This window comes from Enhydra lutris, unplaced genomic scaffold (genome assembly GCF_002288905.1).
Source record: "Enhydra lutris kenyoni isolate GAN:26980312 unplaced genomic scaffold, ASM228890v2 scaffoldscaffold39, whole genome shotgun sequence".
NCBI lineage: Eukaryota > Metazoa > Chordata > Mammalia > Carnivora > Mustelidae > Enhydra > Enhydra lutris.
The window spans coordinates 31,128,151-31,150,412 of NW_019154123.1; the positions used below are offsets into that span (position 1 = coordinate 31,128,151).

At 39.1% G+C, this 22,262-nt stretch overlaps 1 protein-coding gene across 1 annotated transcript in view; it reads left to right on the forward strand.

The window, feature by feature from the left end:
* Nucleotides 1-5,277: 5,277 nt before the first annotated feature.
* The window catches only part of LOC111155121 (ATPase 13A4), a 129,029-nt gene continuing 112,044 nt past the window's right edge, over nucleotides 5,278-22,262 (forward strand). Inside the window, exon 1 of the mRNA XM_022515186.1 lies at nucleotides 5,278-5,588. Within this exon, the coding sequence (XP_022370894.1) occupies nucleotides 5,526-5,588 (63 nt within the window). The 5' untranslated portion in view covers nucleotides 5,278-5,525. The remainder of the gene's footprint in view (nucleotides 5,589-22,262) is intronic.

The window sequence follows — 22,262 nt, forward strand, 5'->3', positions numbered from 1 at the left end:
ACTGTCCTTCATGACCTGGAATTACCATATGAGTTGCCAAGTGAGGTAAGCTTCACAGAAGGGAAGCAGACTTACCTCTAAAGAGGAGTCTTTTATTTTATTTTTGGAAAAGGACAGAATGCAAGGGGATGGGGCTTTTCTGTGTGTGGATATATGTGCCACCACAAGCCACATTAAAGAAGGTCGGAACCCAGTGCTGAGCAGGGAGAATTGGGAGCAATGCCTCTGAGAAGTAGAAACAGCCATTAACCAGCTCTTTTCTTCTGTAATTAATGGGGAAGCCCTGTATCTTTGTATTAGACCCTTTAATCTAAGGGTTGCTAAATGTTTTATAAACATTAATTAATTCAATTAAACTTCACCTCACCACCTTGAGGTAGGTAATTCCTCTTTGGGACATCACATCTTTGCTTGCTCCAGTATCATCCACACATTAAGCATTAGTGCAGATTAGGACAACGCATAATAACAGTAAAACCTAAATAATAGAAACCTAAAGTTCTATAACTAAAGATCTCAAGTACTCTACAAAGAGCAGATTTGGGTAATGAGGACCAAAGAGAAAGCTTGAGGCAGCTCATTGCCAGTGATGAGAAGGCATCAACATTACATGTGTTTCAGGTTCCACTCCATGCCGAGGACACATGACCTTGATCAGTTCTCTGTGACCCCTTTGTGACTCAGTTCTTACCGCTCTCAAGTGGGGGCAATGATATTACTCATCTCTGTACTTCACAGAGATGTTGCAAGGAATAATGCTTGTAATATGCTGTGGAGTTCTCAGATGAAAGTGGAAATTAATATATGATGAAACATTATTACCGCTTATCTTCACACTATCTAAATGGGTTAGCTAGTGAAGTATCAGCATCCCCACAGTCCTGGCAGAGTCTGGTACTGCCATTATTTCCACTTAATATCTATTATATACATCCAAAGAGGTTGAGAATTGCTCAGAGCAGCAGGCTTGCTCCTAGGATAAATGAAAGCAAGCGGAGATACCAGATCAACAAAGAGGTAGCTAATTATTTCTTTTCTTCTTGCTTTCCTTTTTCATTCTCATTTGAGATGGCTTGGTTTAGAGGAAATGAGTGCAGAGAGAGAATCAGGGAATGGATGAAGCAACTTTTCTTTGGACATTTCTCTCAATTCTAAGTCATCAACATCTGTGCATGATTCACAATCTCTGAATGAGCTCATGGGCAAATCCTCCTCTGTGCCTTTGCCCTCTGTCTCCTTTTTCAATAATGTTTTCCCTATTCATCTCCATTTACCTAGGCCGGCACAGAGCTCCCTACCTCCATGGAACCTTCCCGGCCTCACTCTCTACCTGAACTCCCTCTGACACTCCTATACGGTTAGCACATGTTTTGGAATGTATATTTTGATGTTGGTGTTTCTTTCTAGTAGACTTAAATTTTCAAAGGCATATTGTACTAATCTCTATTTTTACCTACTACAAGTCTTGGCACACTGAAGTTAATCAAGTAAGTATTAAATAAATGAGAAAATGGAATCTGTCAACAAAATGTCAAGATTCCAATTCAGACCAACCAAATCTACATCCACTATTCCCACCATGCCATATCGTACCTGTGAGGCACATGTAGTGAAGAACAGAAATATTGAACAGGCAAAATTGGGGAGAGACAGCCTGATTGAAACTTTCCACCCCTTCGGGTAAATCCCAAGGAACACGATTGCTGGATCATATGATAAGATGTCTAATTTTGTAAAAAACCTCTAAATTGTCTTCTATCATGACTGTGTGCTTTTGCATTCCCACCAGCAAAGAATGAGGAGAGTTCCTGTTACTCCACATCCTTGTCAGCATTTGGTATTGTCAGTGCTTTCAATTTTGGCCATTTTAATAGGTATGCAGTGGATTCTCATTGTTGCTTTAATTTGCATTTCCTTGATGACATTATCAAATGTGTTGAAAACATATGTCCACACCAAAGTCTGCACATGAATATATGCAGCTTTATTTCTAATTGCCAAAACTTGGAAGCAACCAAGAGGTCCTTTGGGAAGTGAACAGATAAATAAACTGTGGTGCATCCAGGCAATGAAATATTATTTAACTCTGAGAGGGAATGAGACATGGAGGTAACTTATATGCATACAACTAAGTGAAAGAAATCTCTCTGAGAAGGCAACATACTGTATGATTCCAATTTGTAATATCCTGGAAAAAGCAAAATGGGGTAATAAAAGAATCAGTGGTCGCTAGGGGTTAGGAGAGACATAAGGATGAATAAAGGGAGTGGAGGGAATTTGAGGATAGAGGAACTACTCTGTATGATACTGTGATGGTGGATACAAATGTCATTATACATCTGTCAAAACTCATAGGATGTTTGACACCGAGAGTAAACCCTAACCTCAACTATGCACTTCGGCTGTTGAGTTGAGGGTGGTTCATTGACGGTAACAAATGTATCACTGGTGGGGGTTGCTGGTAGTAGGGGAAGATGTACATATAGGCAAGAAGTATATGGGAATCTGAAGCTCAGTTTTGGTGTGAACCTAAGACTGCTCTAAAAATAGTCTATTAAATTTGTTTTTGATGAAAAAAGCCCACTTCCCAACAGGCAAATTAAAGATGTAACTTACAGTGTTCAAGGAAACTCTCCAAAGGGATATGCTATCTAGAAAGACTGAGTCACTTTAGAACCCACTTATGCAATGATTCCTATAATATTTACACACAGGCTGATCACTAAAAATGTGAGTGTTTATGACATCACTTTGCCGTCACTGGTGTCATTGCTCATTGCATTAAGTCCAGACCTCCCTGGAATGCCTTTATCTGTATTTTCTGCCACATCTCACTCCCCTTTTTTTCCGTCACACACACACCCTGGTTAGAGCTAAGGTAATGGGCTCCCTCTGGACAAACCTGTGTTTATCCTTCTGGTGGTTTCTCAGCTTCAAATGCTTTTTCCCGAGGCCCCGCTCCCAGTCTGCGCTCTAGCATCTCCACCTGTTAAGGCCTTTCCTGTCTGTTTTCAAGGCCCTTCTCAAATGCTTCCACAACACAAAGGCTTTCCTAGCCAAATAAAGGCAACATCCCTTGCAGAACACTTTAGATATGCCAAATAAATGTGCATATAATCTGTAAGGGCACCGCCCATAAGTCTTGCTGTCAGAGAGGCCCTGGGATGTTTTGCTGTTAGGACTCCCCGAGGAACATGAAGAAACTGTCACTATTTCAAAGTCCTCAGTCCTACTGAGCTATGTTGCTGGAAAATGATTTTCCATAGATTTTCCTGGTTTTCACAAAAGTTTTTTAGGGACTGATTTTGCTATTTGAGTGTGGCTTAAATATTGTTATTGCATAACCAGATTCCTTGAGTGAAGTAAGTTTGTGTGAGGGTTTTCCTTTAACTCTGAATCAGTTACACACTCATCTTCACCCACAATGGAGCCTGCCTTGCCAAAGGTATCCAGGAACCCAGCCAGAAAGCTACAGTGTGCGGATTACCAATTATGGACACTAGAATGAAACCCTCTTAACTACACACCAGCACAGGTATGGTTTCACCACATTGTATACTAACACTCCTCGACCCCATCAGTTGAGATAAAGTTTGAAATCTTCTTATTCTGTTTCTTTCTTTGCTCAACATTGGAATGACTGCCTGCTAGAGTTCTAACAGTTTCATTTAATTTTTGGAGGTATAATTTTTTCTTAAGACATAACTCACATTCATAAAATTCACTCTTTAAAACTATACAGTTCAGTGATTTTTGGTATATTTGCTAAATTGTGCAGCCACAACCACTATGTGCTTCTGGAATGTTTTCATCCCCCTAAAAAAAAAAAAAAAAAAAGCCTTTTGTATGTTGATCTTGCGATCAAATGTGAATTTCACTTATTTATTTGATTAAATTGTGCTAATAATTTTTGGAAATTCAATGAACAGCATGTATATATAGTAATTAATATTATAATAGCTCGATATTATTAATGTTTATCTTGCTTATACTTTACCATTTGATCAAGGTGCTTGCACACACACACACACACACTTTTGTCTTGCTCTTGTTAGGGCTATTAGTTCCAGGTTGGGATACTAGTGCCACGAGTTGTAGCTTGAAGGAGTGAGTAGACATAGCGAAGGTAAAAATAATTCTCCTTTATTGAATAAATACTGTTGTCCATGTACTGTTCCTCACTTACGTGGGCAAATGGAGGCTTATAAAACTTACGAAACTTATTATCCTAAGATGGCGGAACTAGCCCACCTTGGTTCACAGTCCAAATTCGAACCGAGGCTCTCCAAACTCAGAGCACACACCCCTAACTACTCTGCTCTACTGCCTGCTGTTACCTTGGGCATTTGGTTTAATTACACCAACAGCTCTTGATCGGTGCTGTGAGGTATGCTTTCCCAAGTCCTCGTGCAATGCCCCGGATTACCGGATGAGAAGAGGCAGCTCCTGTAGGTGAAATAATCACACACACAGCTCAACCAACATGGATAGGAGCTGGAATCCAAGGTTCTCTGCAGAGCCAATGTGGCTGGGTGACCCCTATACCATGTTGAGACTTCTGACAGATATCTTCGACTTCTCTGTTCCGGCTTTCATAATAACAAAATGCCTTCTATTGTATTTATTTGCATGCTTGAATGCCTGTCTCAGTCTGAGGGCAGCAGATAGGACTTGATTTACATGTGTTGTCCCTGTGCTCAGATAGTGAGTATTGAATGGATGTGTGGATAAATTAAAAAATGGGTCTTGCCACAAAGTCACTTGAATATTTGGTTTCTAGACCGCGTGAAGAGTTTAACCAACCAAGATTTTAGTGAAAGGAGACCACATAAAATAGTTTGATCACACCTCTGTTCTCTATGTTTTTCCCAAAGTGAACTTAATTCCACATACACATTAAGTAGAATGCTTTTTGCATACGCAAAGAAATGTGGCCACAAATAACTTTGGAAGAGGATTAGTCATTAACTTGTACCTTTTGTAAGCAAAATGAATGAGGATACTATTAAAAGCTGGTGGATTGGGGCTTTCATTAATCAAATAAAATCTGCAGCTCTGTTAGCCCTCCCCACCCCCAATTCCTTAGCCTCTGTGAATAAAGCAGTGACCTGGGAGTTCTTGAGCCCGCTCCCCCACTCCTTGGAAAGGTCCTGCCAACTCCCCATTGTCCTGTTGGATTTGCAGTCAGATGTCTTATGCTGGCAGGCACTGGGCAGGCAATGAGTTCTTTCCCTGGAAGTTGGGCACAAAAAGACCGGCATGGGAGCAGCCTGTTTTGGGACAGCTGCTCTGAGACAATGCAGTAAGCAAGGCAGAAATTCCTCAGAGCTGAGGGTGACTCGTGGGAGGAGTCCAGTTTGCTAAGTATTGTCATTTGCGGAGAGTAGGTGTGTGTTCAAGAAGGAGTCTTAACCTGGAGGATCATTAACTCTTTCGGCCGGCTGGAGAGCTGCGGTGGTTCGGCAAATTGGTCCCGGAGGCTCCTGCTCAGGAAGGCCAGGGAGGAGCAGTGGAATCACTTTTTCATGGGGGACCACTTTGAGAAGGGCCAGCACACTCTGCTCAATGAAGGTGAAGAGAATGAGATGGTAAGATTCTAGCCACACTCCCCTCTTCCCATTCCCATTTCCTAGCCTCCAGTGCTGTCCCCTGCCACACACACACACACACACACACACACACACATCACATGTGTGTGCGCAGGTACGCACACTCTCAGACACACTGACATGCTTCTCCGCAATTTGATTCCGGTATTACGTGAGAAAAGGTAGCGTCCAAGAAATCTCTCTGTCCTGTAAGTATAATCTCTAACAGCAGAAATTTGCTAGGCGGAACACATTGTATTCATTTTATCAAGAAGGGAGAGAAGCACAATGCCAATTTATGATGCCTTTTTGAGCCTCACGAGTCCTGCAAGTTCTGTTCAGAACTTAAAGAATTTCAGCAAACCCCTAATGTTGGGAGCAGTGCATTCCTTGATAGGAAGAAGCAGAATAGCCACTGTAAGGTAGGAGTGCAGCTGAGTCTCTGTCCTCTCTTCTCACATATCTGTGTTCGCAAACAATGTTGGCTGGGGAAAACGTAAAATATTAGCAATTATCAGCCTATACACTTTTATGTTTACTTCTCAAATTTTGCTCATAGGTCTCTCGTTGTGGAGATTTTTTACAGACAACTTTTGGTAGTTCATGGTCTCTTTTATTTTAGATGTGCTCTCTTCTGGGGAACTATAGGAAAGTCAGAGATGATTCTTATGTTCTTGCTGAATTTAAAGCTGTATTTCTCATTTACAATGCAATCAAGAGAGAGTTAGAAATGCGTACTTTTGGTTAATAAGGCCTTTCTGTTAATTGAGTAAGTATAGTCTTTTATGCCAGTAATGGTGTAATTAAAATGCAATACTCCCATTCTATAATAGAGATCTTCCTGGAATTAATAATGAAATAACAAACCCAAAAGATATTTATTTAAATTTTATCCTGGTTAATTGTGTTAGCCCTGACTATTAAATTCTTTGTTCCTGAACTGGTCTTTCAAGTTTAATCTGCTTACCTGTTCCTATAGCAACAACATTTTTTGGACCTTCAAGAGTAGATCCCTTGTGCTATCAAAGCTGAAAAAATTTTAAGGGAATAGAAAGCACCCGAATGGATATGGGCTTCTTAACCATCTCCTTACTTCTTTCAGATTGGACTGCTGAATGACCATTCTCTTTAGGTCCTACACAAACATCACTAGAAATGACTTTCTAATGCTCTGTTGGCTATCACCCTTGTTTCTCCAAAATGTTTTCTTTGGAGAGTCAATATTCTGTTATTCTTTATATTAAGTTGAAAACTTGACCCTCATCTGGAATGCTCTTCACCAGAAGGCAGGGGCTCCTCCCTCACATCTTCAGATGGAAACACACCCACTCTCTTCCCATACACTCATTTCTGCTCTTTGACAATTTGCCACTCAATAGTCATTAAGAATCATCCACTTGCTATCAGACATTCCTAGTGCCAGGGAAATGACTCCTTCCCTAGCCTACACACTGCAGTGCGCCGATTTTGTTCAGACTTCATCTTCATAATGGCACCGCCCAGTGCGTCAGGGTGTCCATATCATGTTGTGGGCAGCTGGAAGTCCAGTTAGGAGAGGTCCTTTGGTATGGAAAAGGGGCTCTATGCTTTCTGGCCCAGAGTCATTTGGCCAGCAGTCTCAGCGGAGGTGAGGTCATTAGTATGCAGTCTTGAGCACTCCATCTTGTTCCGCCTGGAGAAACCTGGCCACCTGCCTGTTGCTGTGTCTGACTCTCTCCCTTTGTAACTCACTACTCCATTCCCCATGCCCCCCCTCACCTAGAGTTGTAAACTTCCAAAATTCTGAAGATCTCTTTTTATTTGTTTGGTTTTGATAGAGTACAATTGACATACAAGGTCATGTTAGTTTCAGTTGTACAGGATACTGATTTGACAATTCTCTGCATTATGAAATGCTCACCACAATAGGTGTGGTTACCATCTGTCACCAGATAAGTTATTACAATATTCCTGACTATATTCCCTGTGCTGTACCTTTCATCCCTCTATAACTGGAAGCTTGTACGTCTTTGTCTCCTTCACCTATTTTGTCCATTCCCTCAGTGCTCTCCTCTCTGGCAACCACCAGTTTGTTCTCTGTGTTTATGAGCCTGTTTTTGTTTGTTTGCTTGTTTTATTTTGTTTTTTGGATTCCACATATGAGTGAAGTCATATGGTATTTGTCTTTCTCTGTCTGACTTCACTTAGCATAATACCTTCTAGGTCCATCCATGGCGTTGTAAACGTGAAGATCTCACAAAAATTATCAAGATAGCTTCAAGATAATCCATGTATTTTTACAGTGAGTTTTCATTTACCAAGTATTTTCTTGGCCGTTAGCTATTTTGATTTTTACTATACTTTGTGAGATACATGCTATGATTCCCACTTTAAGGATGAAGAAATTGATGCACTGGGAATTTGTCTAAGGTGGCATCAGTCAGTAAGTCCAGGGGCTGAGGCCCCACATTAATTAAGTTGGCACCTCTTTTGTCTCGGGACCTAAATATAGCCCAGTGATCCCTTTTTCAGTCCTTCCCCAGGACATTGTACTGTTAACATAACACACTTTTTCTCTTAAGATAACAAAGCTTAAGAGAATGTCTGATCTTAGATTCCCCAAGATCTGTTTTGTTATATATAATTTGTAGACTTGTATTTCCTGAATAAGTCTGTCTCCTCTGACTCAAATTTTAATCCCTTTTAGAAAGCCAAGAAATTGTCTAGAAATGTGTCACATCAAAGTGTTTATAGTTTCTTGCTTTATAATACACACTATTTGGACCTTTGCAGAAGACATTCCTCTAATAATAGAAATCACTTCAAATTTCAAGAAAAAATAACATTCTAGAGTGTAGCCCTCCTGTCAAATGAAGAACAGGAATGTTTCCAGGCCTAAAGATGCCTGGGACTGTCTTCCATTCTAGAACAAAAGAAAGAGGAATTAAAGAGCAACTCTAGGTGATATGAAAGTAATAATCTTAAGTGCAAAGTAAGACAGGAGTCAAGAGAAGAAAGAATTTATTTGAAATTTAACAAAGAAGAAAACGGGAGAAAGTAACCTTCAGAGCAGGTTCACCCAGATGACTTCCTCATAGCCTCAAAGAGCAAACTGTTTCCTAGCCAGTGCTTCAAGTGGACCAGCGGCCCCGCTCTCACTAGCCTTAGGCTAGTCACCTGCTGCTTTACCCTGTTTCCAAATCTGTCCAATAGGAGTGGTCCTTTCTACTCCACCTGCCTCACAGGGCTTTTATGAGGATCAGCTGTAATAATCTATGGGCAAGTGTTTTGAGAAATACAAAATCTTAGGTGAGTATAAGCTGCTATTATCTAAATGAAGATAGGAAGTGTCAGGGCTTCAGAAATTAACCAGTTGAATGACTACTAACCCCAAAGTGAGGTCATCTAAGTAACCATAAGTAAGGACTGTATACTTTTATTCATTCACAAGCTACAGAGACCATTTATAAATGGAGAGGAGCGAGCTACCTCATACCCAGCCCTGTACTGCTTACTTTGGGAAAACCACAACTCTCCTTGGAACTAAGTTTCATTATTTGTAGAAAGGGACTATCAGACCTCCTGAGAGCTTGAATTCCTTTGAAATTCTGTGGGTACACATTTATGTTTTGAAATGCCTTAGAAATACTAAGTGCTTGGGTGTCTGGGTGGCTCAGTCAGTTAAGCGGCTGCCTTCGCTCAGGTCATGATCCCACGGTCCTGGGCTTGAGTCTGGCATCTGCCTCCCTGCTCAGTGGGGAGTCTGCTTCTCCTCTCTCCCTTTGCTCTCTCTGTCAAATAAGCAAATAAATAAAATATTTTAAATAAAGAAATACAAGGGCTTATTTCCTTATACTATGACTTAACAAAGTGGTTAATTGATTAATATTGTGGTTTAATTGTTTAGAACATTGCTCACGGTTGTTCTTCATTATACCATTATGAAATCATACTCCTTTTGGGGAAGTGTTTTGTTTTTATTCTAGTAAGACTTGTTTTTAAAAGTAATTGTTCTCTGATTTTTTTTCTTTCCTAGTTTCTAGTGAATAAGAAAACAAACCTCTTGATTCTTCTGATTATAAAGATAACATGTTTACCATAAAAATATTGAAATGACATATAAGAATCTAAAAAATGAAGTAAATATGATTCGTAAATCTTCCACTCAGACATGATCAGTATTGTTGACCTTTCTTCTAAAGACTTATAAAAGATGAATCCACAAAATTCATCTAACTCATCTAACATACGAAACTTTATAATTTTTTACTACATTTTAATATTCTCTATACCGTTGTGTTTATTTACATCTGTGTATTTGTATCATGGAAATGCTACATAGTGGTGTGCTACTGTTCAGCTCTTTCTACTCCATATTCAGTACCCCGAAATGAGTAATGTTGGGAGTATTTATGCCATAGAAATCAGCAATGCTACACAGGACTTGCGTCTTGCCCCACCTGAAGGCCAGTTGTTAAATATTTACCAGCATACTACTGAACATCTCATTTCTTTTTTTTTTTTTTTTTAAGATTTTATTTATTTATTTGACAGAGAGAGATCACAAGTAGGCAGAGAAGCAGGCAGAGAGAGGAGGAAGCAGGCTCCCTGCCGAGCAGAGATCCCGATGCGGGGCTCGATCCCAGGACCCTGGGATCATGACCTGAGCCGAAAGCAGAGGCTTTAACCCACTGAGCCACCCAGGCACCCCCTGAACATCTCATTTCTTTAAGACTTCCCTTCTCCCCCAATACATGTCTAATATAGGAAGTATGTTGTATTTGAATATCATCCATTTATTTGTACTACGGATCATGCCAAAACACAATAAAACCAGTCATAATCTATTCGAAAAAGCATGCATACACATATTCATAAATATATTTTTTGAACAAAAAATGGAGTCATTCCATCTATATATTTTTTAAGCTGTCCTTTTCATTACACCTGAAAATATATCATGGCTACATTTTTCTTCTGAGAATTGTAGCTCCACGTAACTATTTTAACATTTAAATTGTATTTGGATGAACTATGTTATATTAAGCAAATCTCTCATGTTGCTCACTTAAGTTAATTCTAAATTTTTTTGGACAATTTGCACATGTAATTTCACATACTTGTCAGATTTTTTTCCCTTAGATAAAGTCCCAAAAATAGCATTGATGCATAAAAGGGGATGTGTGTTTTAAATTTTGATTGATACATAATGCTAAATTGCCTTTCAGAAGATTGTGCTTGTACTAATTTACACTCTGACAAGCAATCTTTTTAAAGAATACTTACCTTTTCTACCATACTTGTCAATGTTGAGCACTATCAATCTTTTCAACTTGGGCTCACCTGCTATGTGAAAATGATACTTTGTGGCTCTATTATTTCTGCATTTCTTTGATTTGAAATTGAGCACATCTCTATATGTTTATTGGTATTTATGTTTGTTTTTTTTTTACTAGGCTCTGTCACTCTTGTTGGGTCAAGTAGTAGAGTGGTTAAGTAAAACCTGTTGAATCGGGAAAAGCGAGAGAAACTCTCTTTGAACTTCCATGTTGTTTCTGAGAACAGGAAGAAGTTAGTACTGCGGGGAGTGCATAATAAGGCAGCAGGGTGGTGTGTGGTCTTTGCCACACTGGAAACCCGATCGTGCCTTCAGCATGAGCAAGGGACATCTGTCCTCCCCAATTACTTGGCTCACTTTCATAACTGATGTTTGTCTTTTCTTCTCTAACACCGGGAAGCAGAAGCACCTCCCCCCACCTCAATAGCTACTTATTTATTATGCTCCATGAACACCTCCGAGTTGGTTGCCCATGTTAACTAGTGAACCCACAGATCTCATAGTGGGGGAATTGTGTTCAGACTGAGACATTTTGTCAGTTGAAATGTTCAGGAAGCTGGGCTACTGGCCAAGTCTAGTGTCTTTATTCTTGATTCATTGCTGCTGAACTCCCATGAAGTCAACTCATCTTTGATATAAGCTCTTGAGGAGTAAGATTTAATTGCTTCTTGAGGACAGGGACCCTGCTTAGTTCACCTTTCTGTGGCTTCTCCCTTCCCTTTCTCACTATTCCCAGAATTGAGCATAGTAGTGCTTGGCACAAACAGTCAGGGCATATTTGATAGCACAATTCCAAGCTCCATTAACCTGCAGTTTTGCATTCTGAGAAGAATAGGGAGGCAGCAGGGCTTAAAGGGAGAAACAGTTTGAATAATCAAAAAAGAAACTTAGGAAATTTTGTGTTATTTATTTGGAATGGCCAGTCATTTTGCGAATTTATCAGTCGACTCCTCTTTCCCCCAAGCAAAAACAAAGCTTATTCTTCGGAGTTAATTAGCCATACTACACTATTTTTGTATGAGATGCTTTATGCTATCCTTTCATCCATTCATGTATAAATTCAACAAATATTTACCAAAAGCTTGCTCTGTGCCAGGACTTCTCTGTGCTAACCAAGGAGGATTTTGAGTGAATAGCAAAAAGCTTTTGTTTTTAAGGAGTTCACAGTCGAGCGGGCAGGGCTGAGTACATAATTTGTGGGGCCTAGTGCAAAATGAAAATGAGTTGTCCTTTGTTCAACAATTATTAAGAATTTCAGGATGGCTCTAGCGGAGCTTTAAAACAAGTTCAGGGCACTTTCGAGAGCAGGGCCCTGTGGGATTCCACAGACACGTGGCCATGTAGCTGACCCTACAAGTGGAGGAACCAGGGGTACAAATGCAATGAGACTGATGAAACAGGTGCCGATGTGGAAGTCATGAACACAGAGCTGTGGGGGCACAGAAGAAGGAGCAGCACAGCCAAGGGGGGAGAGGGCACTTAATTTCCTCGGAGGAGTAGCTGAGGGCCCAAACATGAAAAACTTTGTAAAACACCCTCACGAGTGCACATTTTATCCTTTCCAATGACTACCAAACACTGGTCGACAAAAAAAAAAAACTGTACTAGGATCAAGTTGGGGAGTATATAAACAAGAGATTCAGCATGCTATGGCAGCCTTAACATAGAGGATGCAGTGTAGAGAAGGGATTTGAAAGATACTTGGAAATTAGAATTGAAAAGACTTCACAATCCATAGACCGTGGGGTAAGAGAGAAGAGGTGAACAGGATGAGTAAGATTAAGGATATCTTTAAGGTTCCTAATCTGTACAATGGGAGAAGATGACACAGCTCTGAATCCCACAGGTAAAATTAGTAAAATTAAATTAAAATTAATAAAATTGCCGCAGGTTGGCAATGGAAATAGAGATTGTGTAGCAGATACCTAGACGGTGATTGATACGGACTGGGAACTTTATATATAGTAATGTATTTGATTGTCTCAGAAACCCTAAGAGAAATTATCATCTCTCTCCTGCACATGTAGGAACTGAGGTGTAGAGAGGTTAAGTAATATGACTAAGTTCCTTTGACTAAGTATATGGAAGGCTATGGCTTAAGACCCCTGTTTAAATACAAAAGTTTACTGTCTCTCTCTCTCTCTCTTTTTTTTAAGGATTTATTTATTTTAGATGGGGAGGGGCAGAGGGAGAAAGAGAGAGAGGGAGAAAGAGAGAGAGAGAGAGAGAGGACTCCCTGCTGAGCGTGAGCAGGACATGGCTGATCCTACAACTCCAGGATCCTGACCTGAGCCAAAATCGAGAGTTTGTCACTTAATTGACTGAGCCACCCACGCACCCTTGTTTACTGCCTCTTACTTTTTCCAAATTCTGGATGCACTCCTTTAGTTGTTAATGGTGGCAAAAATGGCAGGGCATAATTGTAAGAGACACATTAGGAGACTGGAGACCAGCATTGTTTTGTTGGCTCTGCCATTATTTATCCTTATGGCCTTAAAGCAAATCATGTTCACATCTCTTTTGCTTTGTCTCATTTATAAGGTGGAAATAATAATACTTTACTAGTTTGAACCAGGGACCAATGCAGGTGTTTTATTGAGGTCCTTTCCAATACACACAATGTTGTGATTTCAAAAGTTTTTAAACAGGTGGGTAAAATCGCTATGAAATGTCTTAAGAAATTTAAGTGACACTTTTGATTTTTTTTCAAAGCCCTATGAGTTTTTAGTCAAGGAAAGTAGAACATGTCTGGAGATATCAAGTGAGAACTGGAAATTTATGGAAGTTGTAATGTGAATTACTTATGGATAAAGAGTAAATCCATTGGTAAATGATTAACCAGTGCTGAACCCTATAGGGTCTTCAGGCCTACAGAAGACATAGAGCACAGGAACTTGACCTTCATAACCATTAGTGCACTGTTGATGTGTCCAGAGGAGATTCATTCCTGGGTGCCATTTTCAAGTCTTTGTCGCTATTTTAAAGCTTTGTGAAGACTAACCAGAGTGCGATCACCTACCTCCATGGCCTATAGCTATTTCTGGATGCCTGTCAAGTAAACCTCAGTGAAACCAGAGCCTGGGTTGAGATGGAAGGCGGCTCAGAACACTGTCTCCTCAACTCTGTCCTCAGGCTAAGGCTACTCTTCTGGACAATGAGCACAGCTATGCCCTAGATGCCCCCTCAGAAATCAGAACAGAGAGGAGGCCCAATGTGCTGCATACTTTCCAGAGAAATATGTCCCTCAGGCTAGGACACTTTCTGATTTTGGTGGTTGCACACACACAGCTCTGGCTGGGACTGCAAGATTTCAGCATTTACAGAATCTATTAGCATCTTGGAGCCGTGGATGGAGGATTTTGAAGCTCTGGTACTTGAGTCTCAGAATCAGTAGAGATGATACTGTGAGATCAATGATTTGAGGCCAGTTCAAAAACAAAAGAATCTAAGAAACGAGTTTGGCTAGATAAATGGTAACTTTTACTTGCCTTTTTTTTTTTAAAAAGATTTTATTTTTTATTTATTTGACAGACAGAGATCACAAGTAGGCAGAGCAGCAGGCAGAGAGAGAGGAAGGGAAGCAGGCTCCCCACTGAGCAGAGAACCCCATATGGGGCTCAATCCCAGAGCCCTGGGATCATGACCTGAGCCGAAGGCAGAGGCTTTAACCCACTAAACCACCCAGGCGCCCCTTACTTGCTTTTTAATGGAAAAATAAGGTCAATTTTTATGGCACACATTTACCTGCAATTATGCCCTCTTTCAACTTGGAATCATCAAGCAAAGTAAGGATCTTTAGCTTGGAGACCAAGCCATCCTGTGTAGGATTTTCCTTTAGTCAATTTCAGCAGTCAATTACTTACATGCCATTTTCTCTGCTTACCTAAATGTGGTCTGCTTGTTTTCCCAGAACACATTATGGACTTTCTCTTTCATGTCTCCACCTTGATACCTGGCCATCTGAGTCCTGCCCATTTACCAGAACCCATCTCAAACCTGATTCCTTTCCTTAAAGCCATCAGGGAGACCCTATGTCACACTCCACTTTCTTGTTTGGAGTAGATTTGAATGCTTATCTTGGCAATTTTCACTAGGTTTTATAGTAGAGTCATGTGTTAATCCTTCTCCCTCTACTGTTTGTGAGTTGTTATCAGCAGAGACAGGGTCTTATGTCATGTCTATATCTTATATACAACACTGAAGTTACTGAAGATGTTTCTGATAAGGTCATCTTGTAATGTTCGTGCACATCTTAACAAGAGTTTTTATCTTCTTTACGGACTCTTGAGTGGTCAATGCCAATTTTACAAAATGATACACTGAGAAATTACATAATTTGTCCAAATCTGGAAACTAAGAAGGAGCAAAAACAGATCTGGCACCCCCCACACAGCTGGACTCCAAAGCTCCTACTCTAACTGCCTTAGGTCTTTTACATGGCCTTGCGCTAGCTACTACTACCACCACCACTGCTATTACTATTACTGCTGCCACCACCCCACCACTACTCCTACCATCACTACTACCACTACTGTGACCACTTCAACAATTGCAAAATAAGCCAAGACCATATTAGTTTAGCAGCTATTTTATACTTTGGACTCATTTGCAGCTTGTGAGAGATAAAACCTCCAGGTCTATTTTTACAAAACTCACAGATTTCTGATCTTGGGCATAGAAGGAAAGAGGGTGCAGGTGCTGGAACCAGATCAGCCATCAGTGTGTGCCTGCATTACTGAAGTGGTCTCTCTCCGAGCTCTTGCTCCTCCCCCTGCGGTGGCCTCCTTGACTTGTCACTCAGGGCTAAGCTTCTAGTAAGGGTAGAGAGGGTTGTCTGTTGCCCTCATTCTACTTAGTCTTGGGAAGTCTCTTTGTGTCTGGGCTTGGAGGAGTAGGAGTGGAGTTTTATTAATATTCCTGTTCAGCCTCCGTATGGCAGCTACCTCTGTCTTTTATCTGAATTTGGCTTCAGGTAGGAGTTTCCTGCCCTCCGCTAGCAGTTACCTGGGCTTGATTTTATAGAATCTTGACTTCAGGATGGTAAGCTGTAGAAGATATTTGCTTCTATTCTTCATCCAGCATAAATTGATTTTTGCTTTCATCCTGGTAGAGGATTTCCTATTTAGAAGTAATGGACCTGTGTTGATTGGGCCATGATGGTTTCATTTTCAAACTCTACGTGAGGCCCTCTGGTAACCGAGGATATTACATAGCATCAGGTACTATACCAGTGGGGGAAAAGTTGCCCTTCTTTCAAGAGTCTCAGGAAAATACTCATTTTGTTTTCTAACTGGCTTTGATTAGATCATCTCCCCCTACCCCCCGCCCCCTTTTTAAAGATTTTATTTATTTGACAGAGAGAGAGAGAGAGCGCGAGCGAGCACAGGTGAGATCATGACCTGAGCTGAAGGCAGATGTTTAGCTGACTGAGCCACCCAAGCACCCCAAACATCTCCCTTTTCAAACTTAGTGTGACCAGAAGAATACCAAGCTGTTGGTTACACGTCCACATCTGGAGTTGGGATCAAAGTTAGTTCCACATGAAGAACGGCTGACAGTGAGGAAATGGCTGGTGTGACAGAAAAACGTGAGTGAGATAAATGGAGATTGAGTGGTCTCAACAAAAAATATAAATGGATAAACAGAATCTCCAACCTGATAGTCAATAAATAGTAGTTGAATCGAACTAAGCAGATCACGTTTAAAGTGGTCAGGTACCCCACATGCTTTTTTTGCTAGAGAGAATATACAATTTAGAGTTTTCCTACTGGTATTTTAGATATCTGTGAAGAAGTAGAAAAGGGCCTTTAAGACATACGTATTTATTTTTCAGATGTTAAAAGTGAAACATATTCAGTGACTAAAATGAGCATAATACAGAGGCGCCTGGTGGCTCAGTAAGTTAAGCGGCCAACTCTTCGATTTTGATGCAGTTGATGATCTCAGGGTCCTGGGATCAAGCCTCTGGTGAGGCTGTCTGCTCAGTGGCTAGTCTGCTTTGGGTTTCTCTCTCCCTCTCTCTCTGTCCTTCCCCTGCCTCTTGTGTGTGTGCACATGTGTGTGCTCTGATTCTGTCAAATCAATCAATCAATCAATCAATCTTAAAAAAAGAATGTGCTCAACGCAGATGTAAAAGAAGGATCACAATGATTCCATCACCCAAGGCAAATGTCTTTAGTATTTTATCTGGTATATTTCACTTCTAGTCTTTTTCGTTTGTCCCTCACCTTTTTTCAATTAAGTTTGAAATTGTGCTGTATACTTTCATGTTGTCTCTCTTCACTTAATATTATTAAGTATATTTTTCTTCATATTATTAAAATACTTAATAAACATTATTTTAATGCCTATATAACATTTAGTAATTACCCTATTCTTTTATTCAAAGATTGTTTTCTATTTGCTACTACAATGAATATTGCAGCAAACATCTCTGCATACAAGTCTTTTTTCTGTGTTTTGCAAAAGTTAGAAGGATTGCCTTTTTCTTTTTCTTTTTTTTTTTAAGACTGAGAGTCTTTCTCAGTGGCCTAAAATCATACCATTTGGAGGTGTGCACATTCTTTCAAAATCCCTCTCAGCAGTAGAGATCTAGGCTAATAAGGAATTGCCAGGATGGGATCTGCCTCTGAAAGGCTGTGTTTGCCATTGTCTGTACCAGAGAACTATGAGGAGAGAGTGTTTACCAGGAAGTTGTGAAGCTCCTATTACTTAGCAGCTTTGCAGGCAGAAAGCAACATTTGCATATAAAGGGTCAGTTCTGACCATAGCAGATTACGAGGATCCAGTAACAAACTGCAGGACCTTCATATTTCATTCCAGAAAATATTCCGTGTAGCTTCCTCCTGCTGTTTCTATTGTAGAAGGGATAAGTAAAGGCTAGAATTCCTATTATTTTGGTAGCAAATTCTATCCCCTGTGGTCACAGAGTATCTGTCTTTTAATAAAGTCCTGATTGTGGGGGCCTTTAACCTTATGGGGAGAAAAATCTAATCATCTTCCTTCTGAACTTTTACACAAGCTCCCAGAACAGGAAAACAATTTTATTTCTGAGTGTTAACATTACTGAAATAATTGCCTACAGAGTATCCCAACTAAAAAATAGCCAAATTGGGGCACCTGGGTGGCTCAGTGGGTTAAGCTTCTGCTTTCGGCTCAGGTCATGATCCCAGGGTCCTGGGATTGAGCCCTGCATCGGGCTGTCTGCTCAGCAGGGAGTCTGCCTCCCACTCCCCCCCTTCCTACTGCTCTACCTACTTGTGATTTCTCTCTCTATCAAATAAGTAAATAAAATCTTTAATAAAATAAAATAAAATAAAAACATCCAAATAATATACAAATAAAAGTGGAATATTTCATTTCCCCAAGGGAGGATATGCTTTTCTATTTAATTTTTAATGACTTATTGATCAACTATTCACTGCTGTATCTCTAGTGCTTAGAAAAATTATAAATACACAATATATATTTTGGGGATAAATGAATGAATAATGGACGAATATAGCTAGTTATAGTTACATTCTAAAACTGTATGAAATAGCATACAGATCTAAAGGTAAATAAGGATTAGAATTCAGAAAAGTAGAGGATTGGTTTAACCATACTTCATTTCACCTATTCCATAGAAACAACTTTCCAGCAACTCAGACTTATCTTTCTCCCGCTCATTGCCTTGCCCCTTGAAACTTTCCTTAAATGTCCTCAGAAAAGGAAACTTAGCATGAGACAGGTCATTTCCTTGTGAGACAGAATGACTATTATAAAGACTCCTCCTATGCTGAACTGAAATATGGTTCTGTTAACCTGAATTCATTAGTTCTACTTCTTTTGCCTTTTGGGGTCACCTGTCAAAAATCAACTCCCTTTTCTCAGGAATTTAAAAATTATTCCTACATGTCCCCAATCTTCATGCTCCTGGCATCTCTTCTTCAGTCTAAACACATTCAGTTTCTTCAACCACTCTTCATGTGGCATAGTTACCATGAACTACTACATCGATGACTAACTATGTCCCGGGCCCATTGCTAAGCACTTCCATGTGATATGTTATTCACAGTAACCTCATTGGGTAGATACTATCACCACAGGTAAAAGACCACATGTTTCCATTGTTTCTCTGTGGCAGGGTCCACCAACTTTGACTGTGGGTGATATCTGGCTCACTGACTTCTCTGAAAATAAAATTTTGTTGGAGAACATCTTCTTGCATTTGTTTACAGATTGTCTCTGGCTGCTGTCGTACGTCGATGGCAGAACTGAATGGTTGTTAGAGAAACCATGTGGATCGCAAAGCTGAAAATATTTTCTGTCTGGCACTTGACAAAAGAGTTTGCTGATCCTACCCTTTTCCTTCTGATCTTACTTAAAAAAAAACCTTTTTCTTTCTTGTCCAAATTTTGCATCCACCAGCGATGGTTTAGGAGAGCTCTGGAAAGTCTTGGACTGGGTGTGTTTAAGGATTTGAATGGCTGTCAGCATGGTCAGTAGATATTTACAAATTACTGTGGTGGAAATTGCCCTGTTTGAAAGCCTGGGTTCTTTCTAATCTGGTTCTTTCTAATTCTTCCATTAACCATTCATTTTGTGTGAGGAGTTTCCCCTTGCTGGGCCTCTGTTTTTTGTTTTTGGTTTTTTTTTTTTTTCCCATCTCTAAATAGATTTAGATCTGTAGGATCTGTCTGATGTAGTTACACACTTACCTTCATTTGGTTGTCCAGACCCTTACTTACCAGCATGAACATTGGTGTCCAGATGTACAAGAAGCTTCATCTGTTGGAAATAGTAGAGCCATGTATAACCAAGAACCAGTGGATCTGTAGATTCCCCAGATCATGGAATTTCAGATAGAGAAAATCACTCAAAGATAATCTAGTCTAACACATTCATTTTTTAAAAGTTTTTGTAAAGATAATCATAGATTCACATCCATTTGCAAGAAATAATACACAGAGATTCTGTGTATGTTTTTCCCATTTTTCTCCATTGGTAGTATCTTGTAAAACTGTAATTGAATATCACAATCAGGGAATTCACACTGATAGGTCAAAATACACAATATTTCCATCATTACAAGTATTCTTTGTTTTGCCTTTTTAGAGTCCTATCATTTTTTCCCCATCCATCTCTACTCCTTAAGTCCTGCAACTACTATTCTGCTTTCCGTTTCTCATTTCAAGAATGTTATATAAATAACATCATACATTATGTGAACTTCGAGATTGACTTTTTTTACCCAGTGTAATTCCCTGGAGATTCATCTAAGTTGTGTGTATCAGTAGTTCATTCCTTTTTATTGCTGAGTAGTTATCCATAACATTTCATGGTGCCATGGTTTTTTTATTTTTAAAAGATATGATTTATTTATTTGACAGAGCACAAGTAGGCAGAGCAGCAGGCAGAGGGAGAGGGAGAAGCAGGCTCTCTGCTGAGCAGGGAGGCCGATTTGGGACTCTATCCCAGGTCCCTGGGATCATGACCTGAGCCAAAGGTAGTTGCTTAACTGACTGAGCCACTCAGGTGCCCTGATTTATTTAAACCATTCATCCATTGAAAGACACTGTAGTTGTTTCCAGTATTTGGATATTATGAATAAAATTGCTGTGAACATTTGTGAATAGGTTTTTATGTGAACATAGGTTTTTATTTTTCTGGGATAAATGCTCAGGAGAAGAATTGCTGGGTTGTATGGTAGTTACATGTTCAGCTTTTAAGAAAACTACCAAATTGATTTCCAGTGTGGTTGTACTATTTACATTCCCATTGGCAATTATGAGTGATCCTGACTCGCCAAATCCTCACCAGCACTTGCTATTTTCACTATTTTTTATCTTAACCATTTGGATCATTTATCTCTAACCATTCTCTATATAGCTGTAGAATGATATCTCATTATGGTTTCAACTTGAATTTTCTTAATAGCTAATGATTTTGAATATATTTTTGTGTGCTTATTTGCCATGTGCATTTTCATGTCTTTTTTCAATTACCTGATTGAATTGTTTGGTATTTTACTGTTGAGATTTGAGTGTTCTTTATGTATTCTAGATAGTAGTTCTTTATCAAATACGTGGTTTGCAATATGTTTGTAATGTGGATGTCCAATTTCTCCAGCACTATTTGTTGAAAAGACTATTTTTTTCTTTGTTGAATTGCTTTTGCACATTTGTCAAAAATCAATTGGGCAGAGTTATATAGGTCTATTTCTTGGTTTTTATTGTGTTCCATTGATCTATGTGCCAGTGCTACACAGTCTTGATTAAGGAAGCATATAATAATTCCTGAAACCGGGTAGACTTGTTTCTTCCACTTCCTTCTCATTTTTTTTCAAAATTGTTTTAGCTGATATAGTTCATTTGCTTTCCATATAAATTTTAGAATAACTTCATTTATATCTACCAAAAATCTTACTGAGATTTTAATAGGAATTGTGTAAAAACTATACATTAAATTTGGGAGAGTTAAAATCTTTGTTAAGTTTTCCATACCATGATTGTGGTGTATCTCTCCATTTATTTAGAATCTTATTTGATTTCTCTTAGAACATTTTATAGTTTTCAAAATGCAAGTCCTATTGTGTTTTGTTAGATTTACACCTAAGTATTTCATTTTTTTGAGAGATTGTAAATGGTCTTGTTTTTCAAATTTTGGTATTCAATGTTTATTACTAGGTTATAGAAATACAATTAATTGATTTTTATATGTTTATCTTGCATCTTATGACCATGATTAACTAACTTATTAGTTCTAGGAGAGGGTTTTTTTTTTTTTTTTGTAGAGTCCTTAGGATTTTCTATATAAAAATATATCATATGCAAATAGGAACAGTTTTAAATTTGTATGCTGTTTGTTTCTTTTTCTTATGTTGAATAAAAGCAGTGAGAGTAGACATCCTCATCTTGTTCCTAATCTCACTGGGAAAATATTCACTATTTCATCATTAAATATAATGCTACCTATATGTTTTTAAAAAATGCTCTTTATAAGTTGAAGAAGTTCGTTTCATTCCTGGTTCCCTAAGAATTTTTATCATGAATGAGTGTGAAATTTTGTCAAAAGTTTTTTTTCTGTGTCAATTGATAAGATCATGTGATTTTTGAAATAAAAAACATTTTTTTCGTCTGTTAACATGGTGGATTACATAGATTGATTTTTGAGTGTTAAAGTAGCTTCCTATCCTTGGAATAAATCTTACTTAGTAATGGTTTATAATTCTTTTACTTTTATTTGTTAATATTTTGTTGAAGATTTTTGCTTCTATGTTCCTGAAGAAGATTGGTCTATAGCTCCTTTATTTTTTCCCCCTTCTTTCCTTCCTTCCTTCCTTCCTTCCTTCCTTCCTTCCTTCCTTCCTTCCTTCC